This window comes from Falco peregrinus, chromosome 2 (assembly GCF_023634155.1).
Source record: "Falco peregrinus isolate bFalPer1 chromosome 2, bFalPer1.pri, whole genome shotgun sequence".
Lineage (NCBI taxonomy): Eukaryota > Metazoa > Chordata > Aves > Falconiformes > Falconidae > Falco > Falco peregrinus.
In genome coordinates, this window is record NC_073722.1 from 95,379,611 (window position 1) to 95,391,406 (window position 11,796).

General features: G+C 45.2%; 1 protein-coding gene and 1 long non-coding RNA gene across 7 annotated transcripts in view; one reads left to right on the plus strand and one right to left on the minus strand.

Annotated features, from left to right (window-relative positions):
• TCTN1 (tectonic family member 1) overlaps positions 1–3,792 on the minus strand; it is a 15,832-nt gene extending 12,040 nt beyond the window's left edge. For all 3 annotated transcript variants that reach the window (XM_055795922.1, XM_055795921.1, XM_055795920.1), the window contains exons 1-2: positions 3,585–3,792; positions 1,864–1,984 (exon numbers count right to left, since the gene is read on the minus strand). In XM_055795922.1, coding sequence (XP_055651897.1) covers positions 1,864–1,984; positions 3,585–3,768 — 305 coding nt within the window. In that variant the 5' untranslated portion in view covers positions 3,769–3,792. The remainder of the gene's footprint in view (positions 1–1,863; positions 1,985–3,584) is intronic.
• Positions 52–10,889, plus strand: LOC114012221 (uncharacterized). Of its 4 annotated transcripts, none has more exons than XR_008745794.1 (4): positions 52–87; positions 4,984–5,443; positions 6,717–7,988; positions 9,412–10,889. It is a non-coding gene; the product is annotated as an uncharacterized LOC114012221 (long non-coding RNA). The 4 variants fall into 4 exon arrangements; XR_003554537.2 differs by lacking the exon at positions 52–87 and adding an exon at positions 4,014–4,145; XR_008745796.1 differs by lacking the exon at positions 52–87 and adding an exon at positions 4,014–4,145 and having other exon boundaries at positions 6,717–6,852.
• Positions 10,890–11,796: the final 907 nt, after the last annotated feature.

Below are 11,796 nucleotides of genomic sequence, written 5' to 3' on the forward strand. Positions count from 1 at the left end.
CACTGTGTGCTTAGTAATAAATAATAGAGAATTCTCCCATTTTTTTATCTAGGAGAGGAAACAGTGTGAGCAGGAACATGAAGAAAGGTAAGAGACAAACCAAGGGGAAGGGAAGAACCTGACAGTAGTAATATTAGAACTAAAATGACAAGCTGGATGGGATCCAGATGGTGCGAGACACCACAAATGCAGGGTGCACCACAGCCCATACACAGCTCAGAAGCACTTTTATTTATACAACACAAGTGGGAAGTATGACCTTTAGAGTAACGTGATGGCATGCAGACCAGAAAAAAAAGGTCAGTTTTGTGAATATTGGAGTAATATTTGCCTGGGGGGAGGGCAGGAAAAAGTCCTACTTGAGGTACCTGTAAAAGAAATGGCAGACTGAGAAAGAGGGAGGTGAAATAAGCCATCGAATCTAGGAAAAGTATTTGTAGATGTGCCACGGGTTCACCAACAACAGCCCAGACCTGCAGCAGGCTGCACAATGAATGTTCCAGTTCGTACCCTGAAGAGCACTGCTGTGTCCTACATGCCAGAAATACAAGATGATGATCACTGTGAAACTGGTGCTTAGGCAGGGTTAAAGCAGTCAAGGGCAGATACTGAAGAAGCGAAATGACTTTTTTAGAAATGACTTCTTGAGCATGGAGTTAAACTTTTCCATGAGGTGAACCATTTTTTAGTAGGATCAAATAATAAATCAAGCACCCTTTTTCTGCTGTTTCAGAGACTGCATAGCCTCTTACTTGTGATTGGTCAAACCCTTTCAGTAACTAACACAATTATGCAAATGTATATAAATCTAGATGTAAATAATGAGATCCACAATACCTGCAGTCATTGAAAATCCCATCGATTTTCAAGCAAAATGAACACTTTACACAAAAGAACCTAGGGAAAGAAATGCAACTTCATTTTATGCATTTCTAGCTGACAGAGACAGAAAAGTCACCTGAGACAATTAAACTGTCACTCAGGAAGGCGTTGATTAGACCTTTCTGATATATATAAATATCTATACATGGGTAGCAGTAGTCATTGTGTGCAAGAACAATAAGAAACCACAGTCTGGGATGACTGCTAATTCAAATTTCAAAGCACCAAGAATAAATGCCAGCGTTCAGATTGGCATGATTTATGCAGAAGGTGGGTTGAAGAGCTGTACTTACTGTTCTGAGAAGTTTTTTACATTACAATTTTGAAGTGAGCTTTCTTAACTCCTTTTTGAAAAGATAAAATTGGGTGAAGATGTTTTCAGATAAACTGTAAACCACTACTGGCATTGCTTTATTGATATAACGTTACATTTCACTGTTTGTAAAATGACTGACTGGCAGTGAGGCAGCAGGTTTGGACACTGACTTGTAAAACTAAGATCAGAACAATGCTCACACCTCATTATGCCCTGAATTGATCAAGTTTCTAGCTGACACAATAAATTATAATAAAAGAGGTTACTGATAAATTGCTGATGACCTACAGAGGTGGCCAGATGGTCCCATGGTATCAGTTTTCTTCACATGTAGACACTGCATTATATTGATGAAAGTCTAAAGATGCATTATTCTTCCCCCACCTAAGTGCCCATAGCAGCGCAATGAAACAGGAGAAAAGCAAGAAGCAGGAGTTTAGGAAAGAAAGAATAAGTGCAAGAAAAATGGATGGGAGGCCAACTTGTTGTTCTGCCTGGTTAGGGGCAAAGGTTTACAGGCCTAATGCAGGAAGGACTGGTGAAAGAGCAAGCGGGAGTTAGGATGCCAGGGGAGTTAGGAATTGGTAAAAGGAGAGGACAGAGCCCTTACAAATGCATGCAGCAAATCAGATTTTTGTATTTCATATCGCCATTTATCCACTTACGTGACAATAGGAACTGAACATGTAGTAAAGAGACTGAAATCATCTGCACTGCAATCAGGGTCACAGCAGCAATTTACATCACACTGTGCCACCAACAGATCACAAACACACAGCTTGGCAACTGGAGGAGAGATTTAAATTAGAATTAGAATTGGAACTTTACACATTACAGCATGTTCCCTAACACTTTCATTTTTCACCTTGCCTTATTTTTGACAATGGTTAAAAGTCTATATCCAAAGTCACGTGCTTTTTTCCAAGTAATTTTTAAAAGCCATCTTTTCTGCTACTTAGTAGATCTATTTGGAACACAGTAACAAAACCAAGGGTATACTAAAATCTGATGGTGTGTTCCCTGTGAAATCAAAAAAGCAACTTAAGAATTTTGAAGGTGTGAAAAACATACTAAGACCTGCAGAGGGGGGAAAGGAGAGATAGAAACAAGGTATGCTTATCTGCTTGTTTCAACTTTGGGGGCGGGGGGGGTGGGGTGGAATAAACATTTTGCTAGAGCAGAGATGTTTACAAGTATTGAGCATGTCCCAGGGTCCAGTAATATATTTTCCTGATGTGCTAACATAACCATAGTTGACTCCTTTGAAATTGCTTTTTGTCTTTAGATCCTGTGGAATATTGTAATGATACAGAAAGTAATTGCTAGCAATACTGTAAACTGCCTCAACAAAATACATTTGTCAAGTTCTTAAAACATTTGGAGGTTTTCAAGGCTATAAATTCAAAGAACAGGCATTACTCTACCAAACTGTTTTTGAAAGTTGCAGCTCTGTAACAAATCCAGACTTAAGAACAGCACAGAAGGAAGAAAATTAAAACCAGCGCTCCATAGGCAAGACATTCAAAGAACATTCATTTTTTTAAAATAGCACAGCACTTCTTTTGTTTCAGCTTGATTGTTGCCCATTTCTCTACGGCCTCCTGCATGTTCTCTGACCATCTGAACAGTATCCAGGTATTTCCTGGAATCTCTGAAGTTCTGACTGTTCTGTTACGAGGTTTAGCATGGGAATCCTTAGCTCACCTTGTAAACAAGACAAGTTTAAACATGGATGATTAGATTGCAAGGTTATGTCTCTGAAATCAGGGATTTAAGTCGCTTTTCCCTAAGGAGGTACACATTGGAACATGTTTAATTTGGCAAGTAATGCAGAGAAGCTGAACTGATGGCATCAAGGCTGGGAAATCAAAAGGTAAATAAAAGAACACCTGCCAGTCAGAAGACAGTGGGCAACACCTTCTGACAGCACAACAACAATCTGTGATTATATTGCCATAGCACTGCTACATATCCAGGTAGCTGGGGCTGAACTAGGAGTCTTGGGGCAATCTGCTCAGTAAGTGGAGTTCTCCAAGCACACGCAGGGAGAGTCTGGATCCCCTCAGCCAGGCCAGGCTCTGCCCTGTGGGCTCAGAGCAGGGTGCTGGGTGGGCATGCCGACCCACGGGACTCTGTGTGTGTAGGGGTTGCTGAGCCTGCCTTTCCAGGGAGGCTCCAAGCCTTGGCTGGAGGGGGGTGCTGCCGCACAGCCCCGGTAAATCCCCAAGGAGAAGCCGGGCAGCTGCCGTACAGGCTTGTCCCAGCCCCGGGAGCCATACGGGGGCCAAGGGCCCCACGAAGGCCAGAGGAAGGCGGCGAGTAGGACCTCCCTTGCTCCGGGAAAAGCCGCCGGTGCCCAGCAGACCCCGCCCCGCAGGGCACCCACCGTCCGTGACCGGGGCCGGCGCGCTGCGGGGCCGCGCCCGGGCGGCAGGGCCCGTCTCCGGTGGCGCCGCGGGGCCCGCCACGCTGCCTGCGGCCTCCGCGCTCGGCTCTGCTACCCGCAGCGGCGGCAGGAGGAGGAGGAGAATGATGATGAGGAAGACCCCAACCTTCTGCGCCGCCGCCATAGTGGCCGCCCTACCAACTGCGCGGCTACCAGGCAGCGCGAAGCATCACGGGAAGGGCACGGCCCGCCCCTCCCCAGGGCATCACGGGAAACAAGGGGTCTGCGGCGCGGGGCACGATGGGAAGGTCTGTGACGCCGCGTGGCTATGGCGGGTGGCGGGGTAGAGGTCGGGGTGAGGCTGCTCCCAGCCTCGCTCAGCGCAGGGACACTTTGGTTGAGGCCGGGCCCTGGCTGCTCCCAGCCTCCCTCAGCACAGGGACACTGGGGGCAAGGCTGGGCCCTGGCTGTTCCCAACCTCCCTCAGCACAGGGACACTTGAGGCGAGGCAAGGCCAGGCCCAGGATGTTGTCACCTTCCCTCAGTGCAGGGACGCTTGGGGTGAGGCCGCACACCAGCCTATTTTTTATAACTATAAATTTTATAATTTATAATTATAACTATAAATTATCTATATTTTATAAATATTATATATATTTATATAGACTATAAATTAATTTATATTCTATATAAATATATGAATAATACACATTTATAAAATAGGCACACCAGCCTATTATAACCAGACAACCTTTGGCTGCCTATGGCCTCCTGTGAGGCCACCACGCTCGCCTCACTGCTGCCATTGTGGTGGTCATGGGCCACCCAGCCCCTTCAGAAACTGGCAGTCTGGGTGGCCATGGCCCCTTGGTACCAAGCCAAGGGCAACAGGGAAAGGTTTAAGGTATAGTAGCTTAAGTGTAAGCAAGCCACATATGTGGTTTGGGCAAAAATGCTGTTGGAAGGTGATAGAAAAAATGTGGGAAATGACCCCTCCTGAGCTATAAATTTCCATGTGTAGCATATTTTTGCAACTTTGTTTCTAGTAATATACTTTTCTTAAACTAATTGTTAAAGTCTTACCAATTTTGAAAACACCATGGGTCTTTAATGTTCAGTGTGCATATTCATTAGTTAATCTTTTTTGTAAACTTGCAATAAAAACAGCTGGTTTTATACTTACTTGGCAAAACTGAGCTAGAGTGACTAAATGATCACGGTTCTTTATAGTCATCTTACAAATGTTAACATCCAGGCTGCAGTTCCAACCAAGAGATTACTTTTTAAACTTGCTGAAGTCGGTGTCCTGCATTATCTGATCAGAAGCAATTTTACAATGTTTGTCCCTGCATCAAACTGACAAGTGCATTGTTAACACAGTGTTTCTTATTCTCACTAGGTTAATTCCTATCGTCTTGAAGGGAAGCCAACAAAAGCCTTGAGACCACAAGAGGGCACATTGTCTTTTACATTAAATATACTTGACTGCTCCCTGTGCCGGTTACAAAGTCTGAACAACCCGACTTCATGCTGGCATGCAAATTTAGTACCTCAGAGATGTTCCAGCTTCTTCTGTTCAAAACTGAAATAATTCCACAGTGCATGCAACATCTTTGTTACTTTTTCACACTTTGCTGCATGAGAGCCAATTGTTCACAAAGGTGTTGATGAGTTATGCAAGACACACTGTTGTCTGCCTCACATAGTACAAGGCTACCGAGGTCATTTGATATTATCAAAGAGCTGGTGACTTGGGATGGATTTGTAATAGCTCCATGTTGCATGGCAAAATTCTGGAGTCATCCTTCCCCTTGGATGGATCCTCCCCCTCATTCTTCTAAGGACATGATGACACAAAGGTGAGAATCCAGTGTATTCCACTGTCCTTCAGATCTCTGCATGCCTTACATGCAATAGTAGTCTCACCTGGGTCTCCGTTCTGCATTCCTTACGTTAAAAGAAATGTAGCCCAAAGTTACTATATTTGCCTTCTTCCTTGGGGAAGAACTGATGTATTTAGCCTCTGTTTCTTAGCAGTTTCTGAGATTAGTTTGATTAAATTGGAAAAATTCATGCATTTCCTTTCAGTAACGTCTCCTAAATGATGTTGGTGTTGGGGTTTTTTTCAGGCTTGAAGACACTTCCATTTTGAAAAGTGATTGTAAAAATGGCATCATAGGATGACTCCTTTTAGCTTCTCACTAAGGCTGTGCCAGGACTGGCTGCAGCCGTAGATAAGAATATATGCCTCTATTTGGAGGAAATTGTGGGAATCTTTAAAAGACAGTATCTTTCATTGTCCCACAGCAGGGAAATGTGGTGACTTTGCCAGTTTACTCGTGCAGATTTGCATATTCTCAGTTGTGTTCAGTACAGATATTGGTGCATTACTGTGAAAACTCTAGTGTCTTTGGCCCTGCTTAACAAAGCAGATGGGCATAGGCTGCAAAAGTCAGCCGAGGACCTGTTTGCAGCCAGCCGTTAGAAGTCTTGCAGCTTCAAGGAGGCCTTAGGCAGGCAACAGTCCCCTGCGTAAAGGCAGCTTGTTTTCCTGCCTGTTAAAAGGCAAGTGAAGCTCTTTACTTTTGTCACTATTAAGTGAGTGAAGTTTCCACATCCTCTTGCTTGAGGGAAAGTAAAACAGATTTTTGAGTTTTACTTCTAATTGCTGTGGTGCTTGTCACAGCTGGGAGAGGCAAGCCTGCAGGATGGAACAGCCTGAGCATGTGGCTGCTCTTTCCTTTGCTGCCATGTGTTGGAGGTCAGACTTCTCCCTGGGCGAAGCTGACCTAGGGGCTTACAGTCCCTTCAACTTCCTTGACTGAGTTCTCATACGCTACATTTGGCCTGTTAACAAGGATGAAGATGTTTCTCTTACCTAGAAGTCCTGCAAATTTTGAAACTTGGAACTTAGTTTGCAGGCTCAGAGGTAGAGCGCTGCTTAGTTCATTGTTTATCATCATGGGTCATGTTCAGTCTTCTCTATGACTTGTTCAACTGCAGTGTCATGAGATAATTAATATTAAAGCAACCGTACTTGTTAGATGCATTTCTGTGTTTAAAATCCTTAAAAAGGGCCGTTGACAATGCACAAGGGAAAAATATAATTTAATACATTATTTCTGCATCCAGAATTACTTTGCAAAGCTGATGGTACACAGGGGACCAGATTCCTAGATGAAAACAAGCCGTGCTGAAATCTGCGAGCTATTCTCAAGCACAGATTGCATCCTGAATGCATGTGGGCAGGAACTGGATGAAGAAGGAGGTATTATTTCTTACTGCATCTACCATTGAAATAGAACTGGTCAACTGTTCAATAACAAAGTATAATGTAATTCATCTGTTTTTCTCATGACTTTTTTTTTCAGAAGTAAGTTAAGGCTTTACTCAAACCAGTAGTTCACCTAAACGCATCTCTAATACTTGCTGTAAAAGAAGAATAGGACGAACACAGCTGTTGTGTCACTTAAGTTTCCTCTTTATTAATGATTAAGTGACTAACTCTGAATTCCTTAACTGTAGGATGTGATAGTTCCATAAAGTCATGAAACCTCTCCAGAAATATGTATGCACAAACAGGATGCAGTAAGTGAAGACCCTGCAGAAAGAAACATAAAGAATATAGAAAAACCCCACCTTTGTCATACTGAGAAGAAAGGCAAAACAAAAGCCAAATGTAAGAAAAAACATTTGAAAAATCCCACCACCACAAAAAACACACTTGTGTTACACTTCGGAAGCAGATTCCAAAGAGCCGACTCCACAGTGTGTAGGACAAGATGAGGACATTAGTAAATAATGCATGTTCTCCATCACAGAGATTTTAATTTATCCTATCAACATGAGTGAGTTAATAATTAAAAAGGGCACTGTGATCCTCATGTGAGAGGTCCTATAAAATAAAAACTCAAGCAGTTTAAGATGCAATAGATAGCTGTCTCTTAAAAAACATGTTAAGGGATTTACTGTATTAGTATTTTTAATTATATTTTGAACAGTGAGATTTTGATGTGCGTTTAAGCATCACAGTGTGGCATTTGCAATCCAAACATGGCAGGATTAAGTCCCATCAAGCAGAGTAAAACTAGGGGAAGTAACTGATTATAAACACAAATAAAACTAACACAGATGTCTTTTATGAAATGCTAAGACTAAGCAGAAAGCACTACTTACATTTCAGTTTCTCATCCAAGCTTATTTTAATAGATCTGTTACATTTTATTTTTTAACTATATAACTTTCACTACAGCCCTTCCCTTTTAAAATTACTTGAGATTTAAATGCTTCATTTTCTTCCACACATCTAAAATTATTGCTGTTTCTCAGAACAAAAGACACTGGAGATTTCAGGGCAGTGCACCAGTATCTGTCCTGCACGTAGCTACAAATATGCAAATCTGAGTGAGTAAACTGGCAAAGTCAACATGTTTCTCTTCAGTGGGACAATGACAGAAATTCTGCCCATGGACACGTGTCCTTTTGATTAAACAGTTTCTTTTTGAAAATTTAAACTAATTCATAGTAGAATTAGCTTAATAACCACGCCTTAATAAATTATGGTGGAGGTGTTCAAGCTATTTGGCTGAACGTGTGCTGCTTTTTCTGCACACACCGTATACAAGGCTTTTGACTGACTCAGGTTTTAGTGTTAGGAAGTTTTTAGTAATGAAAAATGTTCAACAGAGTTACTATCATGAAAGAGCTTCTCTAGAATGTGGTATAATTCCTGTTACTTTAAAATTCTAAAATGAGGAGGCGATCCTAAAAGGAAGCAGTTTTGTATGTGCATTACTTGAGCTAAATATGTATTTTCAGCTTGATGCCATTCAAAACAATTTTACCACTAACTGAAAGTCAGAGTTGCCATCAGGCTACAATATTTTGTATTTTATAGAGAAGCTGGATGACTTGGGTGAGGTTCTAAAGGAATTGTGGGAGAAACTGATGCACAAAATACATCAGCTCTCCAGGATTTCAGACAGCTAGGATTTGGAAGGTCCCTAGTTCCCCTAGACCCATCGTTTGAGATGGCTGTCTTCAGACGCAGCATCTTGACTGGTATCGTACTTCTCACATTAGTTTTCTGTTTGATGCTAACTGTGCTATCTTGAACTTCATCTTTTCAAGGTGACAGATCTCTTTCAAAAGAGATCTTTTTATGACAGATGACTTTAAAAACTCAAGTGGACAGGCATTTTTAATTAGAAAAAACAAAGTCAAATCAGGCTGAAATAAACTGCATTCTGGTCTAGCACAACATTAGCCCTTAAATAAATAGTGAGAAGCCTGGGCTGTCTCTGTACAGCAGATGGCATTACAGGTAATATTTATCATACTCCAATCTCAAGGCTAAGATACTAGGGAGGGAGGATTGACGTCAGTTACAAGTGAATCAGTCTTAATATGAGCTGAAAACCTGCTTGTGCCTTCAAGAGTTGATTGCATTGTACAGCACTTCTGCTTAGCCCTCCCCATTGCATTTACTAGTCTGTCTGAGTAAGCCGAGCAGGAAGAGTTCATTTTGTTTTGCAGCTTAAATGATGTAAATGGATCTTGGACTTTGAGGTGGGAAGATTCCACCCAGCTGCAGTAACCAGGGGATGCCTTTTGCCCCAGTTTTTGTGCCAAGTTTGTGCATTTGAGAGAATTTTAAATAAATATCACTTGGCAGGATTATCGACCCTCAGGGTACAAGAATACTACTGAGTGAGGCAGCAGGGCATGTACCAGGAGGGATTTACAGGAAGATCTGGGCTGATAGTGAACAGTGGGGAAAACCAATTCTGTCCTATTTCATTAAAAATGATTGTTCTTTGTCTCACAGGAGCTGAGTGATCCTTTGAATGAAAACCAATAGCAGTTTTTCATCTGGGTACCGCATCATCATGCAGGAGTGAAAGAGTTCAGCAAAGGTTACTAATTACCACTTAAATGAGGTAGTCTTCCTTGGCTGTTTGGGCAGACCTGGGTGGGTGAGCAGGGATGGAAGAGTCTGAGCAGCTCATCGTGTGCCTTGGCTTTGGAGCCCTTATCGAAACACGGAGTCGTGCTCCACCAAGTCTGTTTGACAGCTGTGCACTCATACCAAGTTTCTTAATCTGAGAGCCATGGCTGATTGGCAAAGCGGTCTGGAGAGCATCCCCTCCCGCTCTGGGAAACGTGTTGAGAACTTGGGTTTAGTTGGAAACGTGTGTGGGATCCCAGGTTGAGAAGCAGGGCACACCCAGCCACTGTCGGACAGATCCCCTGGCGCTAACCAGAGCTGCCTCAGGGCACCCTGGCCCTCTCGGCAGGATTGCAGTCCGCTGCCCTAAAAAAAAGGGGGTTAGACCAGGCTGGAATTACCCTTGCAGGGACCTGCACAAGGAGGAAGAAGAGTGAGAATGAGGGGAGGGAAAGAATGACTCTGTGGGGGAAACTGAAAATATGTGCTTTCCTTTCCTCCTAGAGATACAGGGCAGGGTGAGGTTGCGATGTTTGCTGCTGAGGAGAGCTATCTTGCAAGTACTGTTTGTCATCCCACACACCCGGACAGGCCTTGGCAGCAGCACACCCTTATCTCCAGCATGTTGGCAAATTCGGCTCTGCAGCACTTTCCTATTTCACCGGAGCTGGGCCTGGGCTGCTCTCTGTGTTTGCTGCACTTTCCTTCTCCCTGTTCTAATGGTCAGATTAATTTTGTAATAAGTTTGAATACAATTTCAGCTTTAGTTGGAAAATGTTCATGCATTGCTTAAGCCTTTAGCAGTAGAAAGGGGAGGAATCTGTCTCTAGTCTCTGTCAAGATCCACAGCAAGTGAAATGCCTGCTGTCCCTTAACGCTATTGTAATGATGGTGCTTCGTTAATGTTCCCCATGGGTTGGAACTGTGGAGCACATGCTGCACAGCTTTTGCTTTCACCGGAGTCAGCTTGGGGTTCAGGTTTCACCCCCACATCTGCTTTATTTACACCTGTCTATTGTTTTGTTATTTACACATCTCAGGTTGTAGAACACAGCAGCAGCCTCTTCACACGTGTATGGGGAGGCATTAAATTCATTTGTGCACGTTATGCAGGGCTACCTGCTAGGAGCTTCTGAAGGGACAAGCCATTCCACACGCCCAGGAGCAGCACGGAAAGCCGAGCAGCAGAAGACAAGGAATTGAGTCTTTTTGAACTGGTGGTGGGTCTTCTAAAGCATTGATGCCTTGAATTTGTCAGTGGCTTTGAAGTCGTCCAGGGGGAACACCTAAAAGCCGGCTGGCCGCCTTTGTATCACGCCCACCTGCAATTAAAATAATTATAGGTGGTTTTTACACGATGACTGCATGCTGTGGCCTTCTCGGGAGGGTTTGGTTTGGCATTTCACGGCCCTTACCCAAAACGGATGGATGAACGCTCTGCACTTTCATGGATCCCCACAGAAACCACACAAACATCACGTGCCACAGCAAGCCACCTCTATCCCTAGCTGCACCCCGCCGGGGAAAAACAGGAAGAGTTAATTTTTTTTTTTTTTTTTTTTTTTTTTTTGCGTGGTGTGACTCACATAACCGTCCTTAATAGCCAGAAAGTACAAACGGCCACCGAGTCCCTTTGAGTTATTTGGAGCACGCCAGACATGCGGCCCGATGCGGGCGTGGAGGGCAAGGATCTGGGTTAGGCGCAGCCTCACTGTGGAAAGCGTAATTGGGATAACTGGAGGTGAGGGGGCGGTGGCGCCGGTGCCCCCCGCCCGGGCACACGAGGGCCCAACCCCGACCCCGCCGTGCCGCGCCGCCGCGGGGGCTGCCGGGAGCCGCCCGCTGTTATTGTCCCGCAAGATGCAAATGAGAGGCGGCGGCGTGCGCGCAGGCGCGCTGGGGCGGGGGCGGGGCTGACCTCGCCGCCCGCCCGCTCCGCTCGCTTTGCCGAGCGCCGGGGCCTCAGCACGCGCGGCCAAGATGGCGGCTGCGGCCGGAGGGGTGCGGGGGCGGCGCAGCGGGCACCGCCGGCTCTGACCGGGCCACCTCGCGGCGCGACGGGCAGGGCGTCCGGAAGCTGCGCGGGGCAGCGCCGGCCGGCCGGGGAGGCGGCGGAGCCCCCCTCGGGGGGGGGCGGGTGGCGCGGAAGGACGAGCCCGGCTGCGAGGGGCCGGCGCGCGGGGCGTGAGGGGCAGCGCGGGCGGCGGGGGCGAGGGCGGGAGCCGGCCCGGAGGGGCGAGGCGGCCCCGCGGGGGGCGGGAGGGC